The sequence below is a fragment of the Artemia franciscana genome, chromosome 1 (genome assembly GCF_032884065.1).
Source record: "Artemia franciscana chromosome 1, ASM3288406v1, whole genome shotgun sequence".
NCBI lineage: Eukaryota > Metazoa > Arthropoda > Branchiopoda > Anostraca > Artemiidae > Artemia > Artemia franciscana.
This window is the reverse complement of record NC_088863.1, coordinates 38,535,076-38,553,280: the sequence shown is the minus strand read 5'-3', so window position 1 is coordinate 38,553,280 and position 18,205 is coordinate 38,535,076. Positions and strand designations below refer to the sequence as shown.

The following is an 18,205-nucleotide window of genomic DNA, read 5'->3' as shown; positions in this document are numbered from 1 at the left end:
GTACAAGCCTTTTTTCCTCTTAATTAAACGTAAATCATTTTCACTAATATTCCTAGCCGTGTTCCTAACTTTCTTCCCTTAGACGCCGTCAGAAACTGCACGAATCATTGTCCAAGAATTATTCAGTCCATATTCTGCATTGTCAATTTTTAACTCTCCAGTGTATTATTCAACTCTTCCTGGAAAGTTTTTCTTAGATTCTTATCCTGTAGTCTGCCAACGTCATAGATTTCTGGAAGGTAGTTACGCTTCCGAAATTTCAGCTTTAAATTAACCCTAAACAATTGTAGTTGGTAATCTTTACATTTAACATCAAAGCAGTTTCTCGAATATTGTAGTGACCCTGCCTGTCTTTAGTTTACAATAACATAATCAATAAGGTTAGCTATCTTACCATATGTGAATACCATGGTAAAGAGCCATTTTATGATCTGTCCACAGCCTACGTAAGACAAAACCCTTGATGCTTTTTGTAGTTCCCTTTTGAGCAACTCCGGTACGTTGTATATCACTCTTATAATAAGGACTACCAAGACTGGTTCCAAAATCAGCTGCTATTGCTTAATAAATTTTCATAAAATTCAAGTGTTTGCTTTAGCAGCCATAATTCAGGAATGAATTTTGAATCTTCAGACTGGTCAGGTAAAGGAAAATATTCTATGAATACTCAAAACGTTATCTTGAATTATATTACTACTAATATTTAGTATTCCATTCCAATTTTAACCAACTATTTTCTTATTATCCCATAGTCAAAAAATAACTGACTGAAAAATAATTTTTGCATACTTTTTTAAGAAGAAAAAATCAATGGCCAGGAGATGGTATTTAACCGAATGGTGGGAGATGGTTTAATTTTATAATTCTGTTTTTCTTTACACGAAAATAAGATCAAGTAAAATTCATGACCTAAGATAGACAGGAATGTGCTGAATAAACTATCCTATAACCTAGTATTGTTGTATAGACACAAAACAAGGTCAAGTAAATTCTCTATATCCAAATAACAAAACAAATACAACCTGCTCTGTATCTATTTCTACTAGGCCATTGTTGTGTTACAATTGAAACCAGCGATGTATCTTGTTTGTTCAATTTTGTCCTCCATGATTCACGACGTGACTAGGGAATGCTCTACTCATTTACTGTTGTTTTTGGACCGTTCACACTGTTTCTCAACCATGAGAACAAATTAATTCGGAATAAATAAGACAATTTCGTTTTTTCTTCTGGCTCTCAATTACTTTTTGTTTCCTCACTTCTAAAAGTACGTTTTCTGCACATAGAAGAAATTTCTCAAAACATTGTTACTGAATATTTGGGATATACCACGCTTCTATGTTTTAGAATGCATCCTTGATTAAAGCTAGATTGAACCTAGACTTGGATCATAAAGAGGCTTAAGTACATCCTAACTTTGAATAAATTAGTTACTTAATATTGTGCTTTAAACTCTACATGTTCATTTTTAGTGGCGTAATGCAGCTTGCTTGTATGTTTTTACCGAAGGTATACATTGTCTTGTTTCGCCCAGAGAAAAATACACGAGAAGGGGTTATGTCCCATCAGAAAATCACTCAGTATATCAACTCTACGAATGCTTCAATTCAAGCTATTTCGAACAGTAAGTTCTTTTCGTTTCTTTGATTAAGAGATAGTTGTCATTAAACATCAATTTGTCAAAGTGGTTTGCCCTACATACTTAAATTTGGCGTTCTTCAGTACAATAGGATCAAAACCGAGTGCTTAGGTACATACACAAGCTCTTATTTGTTCTTTAGTACCCGTAAAAAAAAATTCAAAACACTATCAAATTATTGTATACAGTGAGCTGAACCCCCGTGTGGGGATAAACTAAGAGAGGGTAGTAGCTCCTTCCTAGATATGTCAAGATTTTAACGAATTATTCGCAATTTCCTTTATTTCCGCATAATTTGTTTTTTTTTATTCTATTGAATTCCCCATCCCCTCTTTTTCCCCTAACTATACCTTAGCATCATCGAAGAACTCCAAAGACAGGCAGTCAGTATTTTTCAAGCAGCAAGGCCGTATTTTACGTTAATTAATGCAAACAAATCTAAAAGCCCTATGTTATGCCAGAACATTTAAAACACCTCCCTCCCCCATTCTGAGCAAAGATCGATGGTAAGCAAGTGGAAATAGTTTTTCGATGTCAATCCCTTTATATTATTAAATAAAAAAAACAAGTTTTTTCAACTGAAAGTAAGGAGTGACATCAAAACTTAAAACGCACAGAAATTACTTCGTATATGAAAGAGGCTGCTTCCTCATCAACGCCCCGCTCTTTACGCTAAAGTTTGACTCTTTCTCTCAATTCTTCTTTTTAAAACAGTAAAAAACTTTAGCGTAAAGAGCGGGGCGTTGATGAGGAAGCAGCCTCTTTCATATACGAAGTAATTTCTGTGCGTTTTAAGTTTTGATGTCACTCCTTACTTTCAGTTGAAAAAACTTGTTTTTTTTATTTAATTTCTGAACGTTTTTGAATCAATGTATGTTTTGACTTTGGCTCTCCGCAGAGGAATAATCAAAACGAAATTTGCATATTTTTTTTTGGCTCAATGGCTTTCTCATAATTTTGATCGAATGATTTTGAGAAAAAAAGAGCGGGGGACGAAGCCTAGTTGCCCCTCAATTTTTTGGTTAATTAAAAAGGCAACTAGAACTTTTAATTTTATTTATTGGTAAAAGATTTACGTAACTTATAAATTAGCTTACGTAAAGAACTTTTGTATTCTCATGTTTTTATTACATATATGAAGGGATTCGCCCCATCGTCAGTACCTCGCTCTTTACACTAAAGCTGAAATTTTATCCCAATTCATTAAGAATGACCCCCTGAATCACAAAAGCCGTAGAATAAGTAGTTGAAATTACCGAAAATACTTTAGCGTAAAGAGCGAGGTATTAGAAGGAGGTGAGCCCCTCATATGGGTAATAATTTCTGTTTGTTTTAAGTTTTATTGCTGTTCCTTACTTCCAGCTGAAAAAGCTTTTTCACTTTTATTTTTTAATTGTTTTTTTTTAAATAATACTAGTAAATCCTGCTCTCCCTTCATGGAAATTTTCTTCTCCCATTACAAATTCTCGAAGGAAAGTTCCCCCAGCATATCCCCCTCTTCTCAACCCCTCCCCCAAACCAAAAAAAATCCTCTTGAAAACGCCTGTATACTTCCCAATAACCATTGCAATATGTAAGCACAGGTCAAAGTTTGTAATTTGTTGCCCCTCCCACGGGGACTGTGGGGGAGTAAGTCGTCCCCAAAGACATAGTTATAAGGTTTTTCGACTACGCTGAATAAAATGGCTATCTCAGAATTTTGATCCGTTGACTTTGGGAAAATAATTAGCGTGGGAGGGGGCCTAGGTGCCCTCCAATTTTTTTGGTCACTTAAAAAGGGCACTAGAACTTTTCATTTCCGCTAGAATGAGCCCTCTTGCAACATTCTAGGACAACTGGGTCGATACGATCACCCCTGGGGAAAAAAAAAAAAAAAAACAAAAAAACAAATAAACACGCATCCGTGATCTGCCTTCTGGCAAAAAATGCAAAATTCCACATTTTTGTAGATAGGAGCTCGAAACTTCTACAGTAGGGTTCTCTGATACGCTGAATCTGATGGTGTGATTTTCGTTAAGATTCTATGACTTTTAGGGGGCGTTTCCCCCTATTTTCTAAAATAACGCAAATTTTCTCAGGCTCGTAACTTTTGATGGGTAAGACTAAACTTGATGAAACTTATATATTTAAAACCGGCATTAAAATGCAATTCTTTTGATGTAGCTATTGGTATCAAAATTCCATTTTTTAGAGTTTTGGTTACTATTGAGCCGGGTCGCTCCTTACTACAGTTCGTTACCACGAACTGTTTGATCCTAACAGCTGAATTTCCACATTGACTACACCAAATGCCACTTATTCCCACTCAAGTTTAAAAATTCAGCCACTTTTCGAAGTATCTGAGTGTTCATCTTTTCAACAGCCTGATCATATCAATTCTTCTGTTTCGGTATGAATCATAGTTATTAAAAGCTAGTAACGAGTGATTCATTCTTGCATTCAAATAAGGTGCCTATTCAGGATAAACGAAGATGGTATACACTGACCAAGTTTTTTTCATTGTCTAAAAAAGTAGAGTTGCGAGAAAGAGTAAAACTTTAGCATAAAGAGCTTTGAGGAGGTTACAGCCCCTTTCATATACAGAATAATTTTCGTTCGTAGTAGGTTTTAATATCGCTCCTTACTTTTAGTTAAAAAAAATTTGTGTTTTTAATTTAATTTCTGAACGTTTTTGAATTAATACAGGTTTTGATTTTGCCTCATCGTACATGAATAATTAAAACGAATTTGCATATAAATTTTACTTTTTTCGGCTAAATGGCTTTCTCAAAGTTTGGATTGAACGATTTTGAGAAAAAAGGGGCGGGGGAGAGACCCTAGTTGAAATCCAATATTTTGGTTACTTGAAAAGGCCACTAGAACTTTCAGTTTTGCTTAAGAACATTTTTATTAGTAACAAATATACGTGACTTACGATTTGAGTTACGTAACGAACTTCTATATTCTTATATTTTTATTGCGTAAACTATGTGAGTGGGTTTGCCCCCGCTTGAATATATCGCTCTTAAACAGAAGTTCGAATTTTGTTCCAATTCGTTAAGAATGACTCCTGAGTCACAAAGGCCGTTTAGTTACAATAAATAGCTCTTTTGAAATTACTAAAAATATTTATTGTAAAAAGCAAGGTACTGAGGAGGGGACGAACCCTCACGTAATATTTGGTTTGTTTTCAGTTTTAATGTTGCTCCTTACTTTCAGTATAAAAAACTTCTTTTTTATTTAGTTTCTCATTGTTCTTTTTAATTAATGCTGGAAAATCCAACGCCCCTTCATGGAAATTCTCTTCCACCTTGATAAATTCCTCCATGGAAAGATTTTCCCATTGTACCCCAACCCTCCCCCCCACCCACCAGAAAAAAAACACACGAAAACGTGTATATATTTCCCAATAACCAATAGTATGTCTAAGAAAATGGGCAAAGTTCATAACTTGCAGCCCTTCCCTCGGGGACTGCGGGAGATTAAATTGTCCTGAAAGACATAGTTATTAGATTTCTCGACTATGCTGAATAAAACGGCTATCTCAAAAATTTTGATCCAGTGTCTTTAGGAAAAAATAAGCGTGGGAGGGGGCCTAGTTGCCCTCCAATTTTTTCGGTCACTAAAAATAGCACTAGAACTTTTAATTTCCGTTTGAATCAGCCCTCTTGTGACATTCTAGGACCTCTGGATTAATACGATCACCCCTGGGAAAAAAAACAACAAATATATCTCAATTCTTCTCCCGCAAAAATATCACAAATTCTTCTCCCGCAAAAAATACAAAAAGAACATTTTTGTATATAGGATTTTTAAACCTCTACAGTAGGATTCTCTGATGCGCTGAATCTGATGGTATGATTTGCATTAAAAATCTATCAGTTTTGTGGGATGTTTCTACCTTTTTTCGAAAATAAGGCTAATTTTCTCTGTCTCGTAACTTTTGATGGCCAAGACTAAACTTAATTAAACTTATATATTTGAAATCATCATAAAATATCTATTCTTTTGATGCATCTTTTGGTATCAAAATTCCGTTTTTTAGAGTTTTGGTTAGTTTTGAGCTGGGTCCCTCCAGTTCGTTACCACGAACTGTTTGATAATGTGTATGAGATTGCATTTCAGAAAGCGGCGCGTAAGTCTTGACTTGGGCCAAAAAGGATAGTTTTCGCTAAAAGTTGTGAAAAATTGTGATAAAACCTGCAGTAGAATAGTTGAAATGAAGTTTATAATATGTGTCAGAGAGGAATTTTTGAAGTTACTCAGTGAAGCTTCGCTAAATCGGTTATGGTAGAACCCCAGGAAAATTTTGTACCTTATTTGCATAATTTACGTCACATTCTTCCCATGCATGGCCGATTAACGCTATGTTAACAAAGGCTATGCAGGGGTAATCTAAATGCCTATAGGCTAGTTCACGCATCCAAAGCAAACTGCTTTCTTCATGCCTGTTATTAATTACGTTTTACGATGACGATGAGGTGTTTCGCTTTAAATTGAAAGTGTTAGGTATAATTTGACTAAACGGTTTATCGATGTTTTCACTTTCTATATTTTTTAAAATGATTTCGATATCTCTGTTAATTTTTTTTGCTCAAATTAACTAACTCTTGGCTTTACCAAAGTTCAAGAACAAAAATTGTAATTGAAGAGTATTTTCACAATTTTTTTTATAAACATTGAATAATATAAAAACAAGCTTCGATGATGTAAGTGCTTACCATAAAATCTAGACGTGAAATTACACGGGCTCAGCCTCTAGATAAAGAAAATTTAACTACTGTCAATTTTCGGCATTTAAATCCCCCCCCCCTGAGAATCGTTTGTGCATTCGAGTGATTAAACACAAAAAGCAGGTTTTATCAACTGAAAGAAAGGATTAAAATTAAAAATTTAACGAACAAAAATTATTACGATCTGGGAAGGATACCCTGTCCACAATACCTCGCTCTTCATGCTAACGTTGTTTAGAATGTTCAAAAGCTATCTTATTTTAATTTAGCGAACCTCGTGTTTCACTTTTTGTTGGTAAGGGAGTGGGATACAAGGTCATGTTTCAGCGTAAAGAACGAAGTTTTTAAGAGGAGGTGTCCCCCCATCCAACCACTGAAAATTCCCCAGGATAAATTGGCCTCCCGAATAGTGTCTATTTACTTCTCAATATCAAATGCTATGTGTAAGCAATAGGTAATTGGCTTTTCTCTTTTGAATTAAATCAAAAAACAAGTTTTTTAACTGAAAGTAAGGAACGACACCAAAATTTAAAACGAACAGAAATTATTCCGTTTATGAAAGGTGTTGTTCCCTTCCCAACGCCTTGCTCTTTACACTAAAGTTTTACTCTGTGTCACAACTCAACTATTTAAAACAATTAAAACTTTAGCGTAAAGAGTGAGGCACCGAAGAAGTGAAAACCCCTTTTCGTATACGGAATAAGTTCTGTCCGTTTTAAGTGTTAATGTTACTCCTTGCTTTCAGTTAAAAAAAACTTGTATTTTTTATTCAATTTCCGGACGTTTTCAATTAATGTAGGTTTGGATTTGGGTCACCGTACATGGAAAATAAAAAGACAATTTGCAAATTAATTTTTGAAAATTTATTCCTTATATGAAGGGTTCTCCCCCCCCCCTACTAATTACCTTACTCTTCACGCTAAAGCTGTTAACTCTTTTAAAAAGTTTTCTATTTAAATTGAAAATCACCCATGTTTCATTAAACGCTCTTAAAAAATCGGGACAAACAGTCAAACTTTAGCGTAATTCTCGTAAGGGTATAAAACTAACAAGTCAATCAAAGGCTTAGCCGTTAAAACCTTGTAAGTGGACTTAAGAATTTTGGTCGTTTATTTTTTTATTTGACTACCCGATCTCAAAGAATGGATTCTCATCAATTCTTTTTACTATTGCAAAACGAACACGCTATTTTGGACACCGAAGGCTGTTTCTAGGGAAAAGGGGGTCAGGGGCTAAAATCCTGCCGCCTTCATTACAGCCGTCCAACATCAGGCGGTTGTGTGTATTTATAGTTTTGTAATATAGTAGTTAATAAAGAGAGTTTCATTCATTCTAAAAAAAATTTAATGTCTCGCTTGTAAAAATGAAATAAAAATACATTAAATTTTTTTATGTTTATTTAAAGTTTTTCTTAAATGAAGGGTTTTCCCCTCCTTATTACCTTACTCTTTCTGCTAAAGCTTTTTTAGACAGTGTCAAGTTAGGAAACAATTCTTACTTCATAATATGCGGAATAATTGTACCTAACATATTTCGTGTGGAGACCCATTTTAATTTACCCCCCCCCCCAATATCAAAATATACAGCGCAAATTTGTTTTTAAAGTAATAAATTTTTATCATATTTCAGTATTTAAATTAAACCCGTTTTTTCTCTATTAATTTTTTTAATGGAAAAGCAGTGTAGTCCAAGAAATTATTTATGCATATAATCTGTTCTTATCTTAGGCGGGGTTGAACTTCAGTGCCCAAGAGTACAAGGAGGGATGTATCCCTCCACTATCACAAGACGCTAGTAAAGCCCCAGCGTAAAAAGAATAGGAAATATGTGTTTGATGTTTATATTTGGTATGAAGGAGGGGGATGCCCGTTATATAAGGAAGAGGCAACCCTGCCCCTTACTGAAATTTCCTTCTGTGAAATTTCGTTTAAGGTAAAGTAAACCTTTCCTCGTCAAATTCCCTCCAGACAGTTCCATCCACGCTGAGAGTCTCTCCTCCCTGTAAAATTGCTTGCGGACGATTCAGCCTAAAAGATATTCCTTAGCATTTTTCCAGTTGAATTAGACTGTAATCTCTAATCGGTTTCTCGATCACTCTAGAAATGACCCCTTTCGTGGAGACTATTTTTCTAGAAATCAAAACACGAGGAAAATTATCCTCGGATAATTCTGCCGGAATATCTTCACTTGAAAATTTGCAGAAACTATAATACTTCCGGGCCAGCACTGATGTTTTCAATAATTTAGCATAAAATACTTACAATATTCAATGCAGCTACTACTACTACTACTACCAACTCATCGTAACATTAAACACCCCTAGGCAAACACAGCTACACACCCTTTTCCTCCATCTCAATCTGTTCAAATCATCCCTCTGCACACCCTCCTTGGAAGCTCCCATTTCCTTTATTCTTTCTTTATGACACACTCCCACCCCAACCTCAGACGATATACTTTCCGTTTAGACCTGAACGGTTGGCCAAAAAGGACAATCTTTGGCAATCTGTCATCTTTCATCCGAGAAATGTGTCCTAGCCATCTCCACTTTTCTCTCATTATAGCCCTAGAAAGTGGGATTGAACCAAACTTTTCGTACAGCCTACTGTTTGGAATATGATCAGTCCGCCGGGAACTCAGAACAATCTGTAGGTAATTTCTCTGAAAAGCATCTAGCAAATCTTCATCCGCTTTTCGAAGCACCCATGCTTCTGAGCCTTATTTCACCACTGTCATCACTGTAGCTTCCAGTATTCTAATCTTAGTTTGCATACTTATCTTCCTATTCTTGCAGGATTCTTTTTTAACTGTGAAAAAACATTCTGAGCCTTGGCTATTCTACTCTTATCATCTTTACTGCTCCCACCGTCTTTATTAATATTGCTATCAAGGTAAGTGAAGCTGTCCATCTGATCAATCTTTTTGTTACCAAACGTCACCTTTTCATCTTCACTTATTCCCAGCCTTAGTGACTTAGTTTTCTTAATATTTATTTTCAAACCTATTCTAGCACACTGAACTCAACAAAACCTCTAAAGGTTCCTTCATTTTTCTCAAATTTTGATCTCGGATGCTTAAATCATCAGCATAATCTGCGTATTGGAGACTTTTCCTCTTCATTGGATTCCATGGTCTCCCATTGCCTTTCTTGTGCTTCTTAAGACAAATTAATCAAAATGGTCCTTATATAGGGAGATACCATTCAAAAATAAAACCTTAACAAAAGCTCTTTTATCAACAGAATCGAACGCTTGCTCAAATCTATAAAACTCAGGACTAAAGGTGTCTGATAACTCAGACACTTCTAGATTATTAACCTAAGAGTGAAAATTTGGCTGACACATCCTCTGTTTATCAAACTTTTTCATTTTCTTCTATATCTTCTTCTGCAACTCTATCTCGGTTTAGTACATTCTCAAACTGTCCGGCCCATCTCTCTTTAACTCTTTGCTTATCAATAATTGTGGCACCGTTCTTATCTTGAACTGGGACAGGTTCAAATTGACTTCTCTCTTTCAATTTATTGCTACGCCAGAATAATATTTTACTAATATGCCGTGTAGCTGCCTCTTCCAGATCCTTGCCAATTTTGTCCATGGCTTCCACTTCACACCTTCTTAGTTCATATTTTAATGCTTTTTCCACTTTCTTTACATTTCTTTCGTTTTTATATTATCTATCACTCAGATAATTCTTGCACAAGCCCCTTTTCCTCACTATCAAACCTGAAGATTTTTCACTAATATTTCTTGCTGTAGTTCTAACTTTTTTCCCTAAGACACCATCAGCAACTTCTCAAATTGATTTCCCGAAACAATTCCATTTATCTTCCACATTGTCAAATTTTAACTCTCCAGTTTAGCATTCAACTTTTCCTGAAAATTTTCTCGCAAATTTTCATCCTGGAGTCTACTGACATCATAACTTTCCGGGAGGTAGTTACTCTTCCGAAATTTCAATTTTAAATTAATCCTAGACACTACCAGATGGTGATCTTTTCTCTTAATATCAATAACAGCATTTCCATATGCCTTAGTATCTTATATTGATCCTGCCAGTCCTCGGTTTACAGTAACATAATCAATAAGGTTTGCTGTCTTACCGTTACGTGAACATCATGCTAACTGATGGGTCATTTTATAGCCAAACACCGTATTGGTTATAACTAGATTGTTATACCTACAAAACTGCAACAGTCAGTAGCAATTGTTATTTTCTTTTTTCGCACGAAATTTACCTAGATTAGGATAACATCCATCCCTATTTCTACCGACCTGGTCAGTAGAGTCAGTAGCCTGGTAAATCTAATAAAAAACCATATTTCTTCCTGGGACCCTGTCTATTTGCTTCTGTAACTGTAAGTAAAATTCATCCAGTTTGATTCGTCTCAATTCGTCAGTCGAAATATCGGCATGAAAGTTATTTTTCAACGTCAAAACATTTCAAGCTCCGATTTTCATTTTATTTAAATTACTGAAAATATTTTGGCCTCAGGAGAAGCAATGATCTCGGATACCACTGCAGGACGGGGACCAACACATCTTATCAAGTTTACACCGAAGTGCTTAAGCTGGCTTAGAGCCTGATAGCAAGAGAATCTGTGGAGGGCAATTTTCTGGAGGATATTTTCCGCGGGTATTATTTTCTGCAGGGAGTGGGTATTTTCCAAGGGGGTTAACCCCGGCCACTGAAAAAGGACAATCAAAGGTGAAAAAATGTTATTTTAATATATTTTATTAATATATAAATATATATATATATATATATATATATATATATATATATTTATATATATATATATATATATATATATATATATATATATATATATATATATATATATATATATATATATATATATATATATATATATATATATATGTATATATTTTATATAAATATATTTTATATTTTATATTTTATTTTATATTTTATATATTTTATAAATATATATAATAAGTTATTTTATAAATTTTATGTTAAAATAAGGGATAATCGTCAAACGAGGCATGCTCAATGCCGGTAAAAACAAGAAAAGAACAGAAAGGTCTAACAACAAGAAAAAAGGGATTGCGACTAATCAAATGAGAAAAAAAGGTTTATTTGAAACAACAATCGTAGCTCAAATGGCTAAATTTGATGTTGAAATACAAAATATGTTAGCATGCACTCTTTTATAATGACGTAAAAAAAGGGACGAAAGAGGTCTGGTAGCAGTATGTCCGAGCACGCACAGGCACAAGTTCTAGCTTCTGTCTCGTACGGCTGACTCTCGGGGCTTCCGGGGGTAAAATGTTACAATGAGCAGGGTTAGACACTGGCATTTTGCCAAACCTCAGGATATGGTCACCCAAACGGAGTTCCAAACTTTGGAGTTCGGGATTGGCTAGGACATCATGGTGGAAAATGTCTCTATTACTCAGAATGATCCTGATTGTCCGTTCTTGACTGACTCTAGGTCCTGCATTAGATGGGCGGTTCTTAATACTTACAGGCCTTAGACAGGACAGGCGTATTCAAGTATGGGGCATACGCGGCACAGGTATGCTTGAAGAAGACGGTAGCCGTTGCATCCGAAGCGACGAACTTTTGAAAGTGTTTGCAGAGATTCGTTAGTTTTACGGGTCGCATGACTAAAATTAGTAGAAAAGGTGCAATCATGTGAGAAAATAACACCTAATATTTTCACCTCATTCACAACAGGAAAGGAACTTCAGTGGGAAGAGGGCATAGTTTCTCTTTAGTTGGTTCAGTCTAAGTATTTTTGACTTAGCATAGTTAATAGTATATTTCGTATCGGAGCTCTGTGACCATAGTAGATTGAAAATGATTTCGGGGAATTGATTTATGGGGACATTGCCATGAAGAAGATAAATGAGTAAGAGCGGCAAATCGTTGACAAATTTATATTTATCTTTATGTTCTACCAGCAAGTAGTTGATGATGGCAAGGAAAGTTGATCCTGCCAGTTTCGTCCTTTGCGAGGCACCGCATGTTATTTTACTGCAATCTGGGTCACAGTCTTCTTCGCGTAAAGCAAACACTTTTTGCTGTCTTTTAGACAGAAAATCGAGCTTAATCGCTTCAGATTTTGACAGGCCACTGTGTGATAGGAGAGCAAAAGCTTTGCGGAAGTCGATGGCTGCTAAGTCGACAAATCAGCCTTGCTTTTCAAGCCACTTCAGGATCTAATCGTACATTGTGACTAGGTATATAGACAGACGTCCCACATTTTGGGAGTTCGCCATATTGGTATTGGTCGATATTCCCTCTTACTTGCTCTAGAAGCTGCCACAAGATGAACAATTATGTCACTTTTGCTAGACATGGCGTTAAGGAGATTGGTTTTGAATAATCACACGATTGGGACTGTGGGACTTTTCTGGTCTAGGAGAAGTCCCGGATGCAAAGCACTGTTTTATAAGAACGGAGAGTTGCAGGGCTAGGAATAAACCAGATTCACGTATGACACTTTCAGGGATTTTGCCTGGGAAAGGAGAGATGTTTGTCTTCAATTTCCTGATTTCACTTTACACCTCAAATTTTCTGAGTGCCATTGTGTCTCCGTTGAGGCAATCATCAAGAAGCGAGGCTTTCTCATGGCGGATAATGGCAGGAAAATGGTAGAGATAGAGTTGAGAACTACATTAGCGTCACTGAACCCCAGTATTCGTCCATTGTGGTCAGATATCTTGACACTGGTTTTCGAAACATTTCCATTAATCGCTTTGACCGAGCGGTGCCACTTTGCAGGTTCAGTGTTGAGCAGGGGGTTAACTTTTTCACGACCGTATTTGCGTTTTACATTTCTGATCATGCTAACTATTAGCTTTATTTTTGTTGCTCCTTGATTTCCCTTACCATTTGAGTAAAGGAGGTTTCACTCACGGATCAAGGCCTTAATAGTAGACGTAATCCATGGTCTGTCATATTCACTTTTAGCCACAGTCTTTGTTGGAAATATCTTGAGGAACTTGGAGTATAATTTTTCGATGGAAGATCACACCCTTTGCTCAAGAGAATCGTCCGCTGAAATCTCTGGGAAGTGATATTCGGCAATCCAGTGGCCATATTCACGGATTGCAGAATCAGTTATTGGTCTAGTAATGATCCATGAAAGCTTGGGTTTTCTCATAGAACTCTTGGCTTTGAGAAACAGGGCGTAGTGATCTGACAAGCCAACTGGATCAAGTGACATCGGGGGTGTTATAGATCCTTATTGCTTGTAAGGATCAGATCAAGGGTACTGCCGGACAAGTGAGTGGGAATATTCACAATCTGATTAAGAGAAAGACTGGAGGCTAGTCAAGCTTTATTTGTCTGGTTAAAATCACCAGTAACTATAAAAGCAGAATTGCTATATCGGCTTCTAAGTGTATTAGCCGTTGTATTATGGTAGAAAACTAAGTCCTGCCTGTTTTTGTGCGCTTTCAGGGTAATATACAGAAGCTGTATCACGCATGAAAAAAGACGAGACAAATCCATGATTTTGCACTTTACCCTTATAACCTCATTATCTGGATTTGTGAGTTCAGTTTGGAGTTTACACGAAATGTCTTTCTGCATATAGATTCCTACACCGCCACCGAGCCTGTTGTCACCGCGGCTATTTCGAGTACTTAGAAAAGAGTTTTATCCAGCAATCCGTCCTTTTGTCTCATCGAAGTTCCAAATTTCTTTCACAGTAGCAACAGCTGTTTTGCTGCTACGTAGCAGGACTTCACAGTCTTCCATCTTGTTAAAAAGGGATCGATAGTTGACCAATAGAAAATTAAGCATGGTGGGCATATGGGCCAGTATCACCTTGAAAACGGGCGGGCTGAACTGGAATGGGGCACACAGAGGTTACGTCAGGTCTGTTCAGACTCGGTATTTTAGGTGTTTTAGATATCTTGATTTTCACCAAGTTTCACTCTAATATTTGTCTAGGCGAAGGACAATTGTTACAGTTTGTCATTAGTACCGGAATAGTGCACCCTGTACACCTTCTCCTTTCAGTTTTCCCTGCCCGGCATCCAAGTCTCTTTCCTTTCGGTTTGTTTTCCTTCGATGGACGATGCGCCATCTTGGAGTTCCTTCAGTAAGTTCAATGTAGTTAGTGTGATCAAGATAGATGGCGCTAAAGCGATTGGAAGAAAATACAACTTTATTTAGTCAGTTCTTGGCCCAGCGGCGACTTCAAGAATAGTTATTCTGGTACTCAAAAATAGAACGAAGTCAATATCACTTTCACCATGAAGAAACAACTTTCGCTCACGGTTATAAAGCTAAATTGTGGTCAGATGTTTTGCTAGCCGGACGGTGCAAGTGACATCTACCAAAACTATATGAAGAAGAGATGGTGAAAATCAAAATAGTTCCTTATTAAAACTAAAAATAATTAAAATTTAGCCTGTAATCGGCTGGACTCAAATTACCTTTATTAGGTTGGAGAAGCTTAAATATATTTGAATTGCTTTTTTATGCTGAGGAGGAACCCATTTTTTTGTGTTTTCCTTTTAAAAAGTGTTGTTTCTAATATTCTTCTATTTTCTTGCATTATTCTTGTTATTCTATTCTTCTGGTTTCGTATTGGTTTTGTTTTTATTCTTTTGTTGTGTTAATGTAAATGCATAAATAAACCTTAAAACGAGTACTGCTTAAATTGAATATGCAAATCAAGCTTAAAACGAACACAAATATTCTACTATTGTAACAGAAATGAAACCCAAAACAAACAGAAACTGAATAAGCAATAATAGCAAAAAACAGACAACATGTACTAATCTTAATGAATAAATAAACCTTAAAATGAATAGAGTTTTTATCAGAAATGCGAATCAAGATTGAAACGAACAAAAATCAGTTCAAAGAGGAGTATGGGTAGGCTACTGCCTTCTTCCCTGTGTTTAAAGGTCTATATCCTACTGCAGCATTGGCGCCTTACTGAAAGTGGCTCTTTATTAGAAACATTTGCTTGCGTACAAATTACAACATTAAAAATTAAATAGAAAATTACAATAAAATAAAAGTTTGGACTGATAGGCTTTTCACCAGTTGATATCATTATATATAAAAAATATTTAGTTTAACATTATTTCTTCCCAAGACCGTTCACGACAAATTTAGTTTCAATACAAAAAAGAATTTAGCTACTGCCTTCTTTCCTTGCTTTAAAAATATAAAGCCTACTGCGTCATTACCGCTTCACTGAAAAAAAAGTACATTATAAATAATCTCTTTTTAGTTATTACAGCATTGAGATGAAAATACATAATAATATTTTCAAATTTTACCAATTCAATTTTATTTACTATAGAATTTTACTTTTTCAATTTTATTGTATATTAAAGGCCAAGTGCATATTAAATGCGATCATTACCTTGTGGCAATTAAATTTTTCTCCTTGTACTATAAAAATATTACACTCATATGCGTAATAGTACGGAAATTTTAGCCCACTACTCCACTGTGTCGAAGCTGGATTATTGTCGAATTATTGTCGAAGCTGGACTGAAATAGAAAAAAGGTTAAAATGAGTGATGATTACCTTGTACCATCCTATAAGAATTTGGAACTTTACTATTTTCAAAGTAGTGACGTTATAAAGCTGATGCACAGCTAGAAAAAACTTTTTGTAACCAACACAGATAGATCTTTATTTCAATGCGTATCCATACCCATAGTACCTGATGAGCTAATCCATACATTGATCATAGACTGAATGTGTGAAATCAGTTGTTCCGTGAAAGGAGTCAGTCATGTGCCGCACCGTTTTAAAATCCCTAGCGGTTTACAACTTCAGTGTTGCAACATACCTGAAATTTAAGAATCTAGTCCGTTTTTTAAGGCAAGAGAGGGACTTGTAAGTAACAACTAGCTGTTATGCTGGGGTTACCTTTGCTATGATAGGTTGATATCTTTCACCAGACGATGTACCTATTATATGCTTTTGATGCATTCAAAGGACTTAAATTTGATTTCATATTGCCAAGCACGAAGGACGTGTATGTAAGAATAGGTTGTTAGAGCGTGGTTGTCTTCTTGGTCAAGGGGTAATGACCTTTTGTAAATTGGCTTACTTTCAGTCTGACTAAAAGAATATGGAAAATAGAATTCAGAGACCGTTGGTCGAGTTTTAATTTAAATTCGGTTGGTAAACCATGGGATCTTCAGGTATGAAGAGTTATTTACTACTTCTGACTGTTATACCTTTCATCAATTTCAGACGCATCTATCTATAGTACTACTGAGCTACTTCGTGAGATATTTCATCTAAAGTTTTCGAAAGCTTAATGACTTCAGTTCTTATGTACATATTAAAGAAAGAACTTGGATTAAAGTGTAAGAAAAATTAGATACTTGAAAGAAACACTCGGCTATTGTATAGTGTTTGCACTATATAAGCAATAAGGGACTTGTAACTTTTTCTAAATAGTGTGCCCGCTGTTATTTCAAACATTCATATGCTATTTCAAACCCCTTCCTTAGATTTATGACCTAAACGTATTTCCTCCAACACGTCTGTTTGCAAAATTGACAAAGGGATGCTGTAACAATTCACACTGCCTATATAAACTAAATCCAGTTATAATATAGCTTTGTCCTAAGAATCAAATTATTTACCTTTGTTCTTGTCAGGAATGAAGATTTAGTATGTCTTTGAATTATGTTTTTCTAATTTCTCTGATCAAATAAAAGTTAAACCAATGTGCAGAAGTTCTTACCACTTAGCCAAAAAGATGACTGTGCTATTTAAACCAATTCTCACTTGCATGTCCTTCACCCTTTGGGACATGAAACCAAATTTTTCACAACTTCAAATACTTCTGAAGCAAATAACAGATGCATCATCTAGCGAAGTATTCAAACGGATCATTGCGAACATGATCAAGTTATAATAGCTAGTTGTTGCTTACAAGTCCATCCCTTGGTTTAAATTCACCAGATTCTTTTTCTCATGCATACTGTAACGGTAAAGTTTTCAACTGCTCGAAAATTTTAAAACATTGAAAGGCATGAACGACTTTTTGCACAAGAAAACTGAAATCATATATATATATTGATTAGCTCACCAAGGACTATCGATAAAAAAAAAGTTTGTCGATCTTGTTGAAAAGCTGACTTTCTTGCTGTGGATAGGCTTTGTAATATCACTACTTGGACAAGATGTCTCTGGCTATGGGTTAATGTAACTGTTTCACATCTTAACCTTTAGGTTAAGATGTTCAGCATGCCTGCTAGAACGGAACTTTACTGTCAAAAGCAGAAATATGACTCGATGGAACGAAAGCTAGAGTGAACAACTTCAAATAGGTCTTTCAAATATTGACTGGAAAACACGAATTCAGCTCACTCACCGCAGGCTTTGGATCAATTAAGAGCGAAAACCATTCTTTTGGCCGCAGGCAAGAATTATGCAGATCTTTCTTAAATGTAATGTGACATTAATCATTTGATTCGCAATTCCACAATCATCGTAAGAACTGTGGAGTTTTGACTCATATCAACTTCTGGCCATAAACTGAAATTGTTGAACTAGGAAAAAAATAGTTAAACCAAATGTTGCCTTCGTAACACAATGACACAGTTTGAAAGTCATGGCAACTGTTGGAGTGTATAACCAGGAATTGCCATATCCCGCTCGAGAATGCAGTTCATCAAAAGCATGTATTTTTCATATAGATTTCAAAAATGAAACCTAAAGTTAATTCAGTTTGATGTTACACATCAGACGCAACGAGTCTGAGATAATTGCCTGGTTTTAGAAAAAAAGAAGAAAACAGCCCAAAGCCAAGTGACCTCAATGACTATCACATCATTATACTCAATGTATTAGAAAATCCGAATGTGGAGTTTTCAACCTCTTATCTGG

General features: G+C 35.6%; 1 protein-coding gene across 1 annotated transcript in view; it reads left to right on the top strand.

The window, feature by feature from the left end:
- LOC136029295 (metabotropic glutamate receptor 3-like) overlaps positions 1–18,205 on the top strand; it is a 162,069-nt gene that overhangs the window by 139,332 nt on the left and 4,532 nt on the right. The window contains exon 14 of the mRNA XM_065707557.1: positions 1,473–1,624. Coding sequence (XP_065563629.1) covers positions 1,473–1,624 — 152 coding nt within the window. The remainder of the gene's footprint in view (positions 1–1,472; positions 1,625–18,205) is intronic.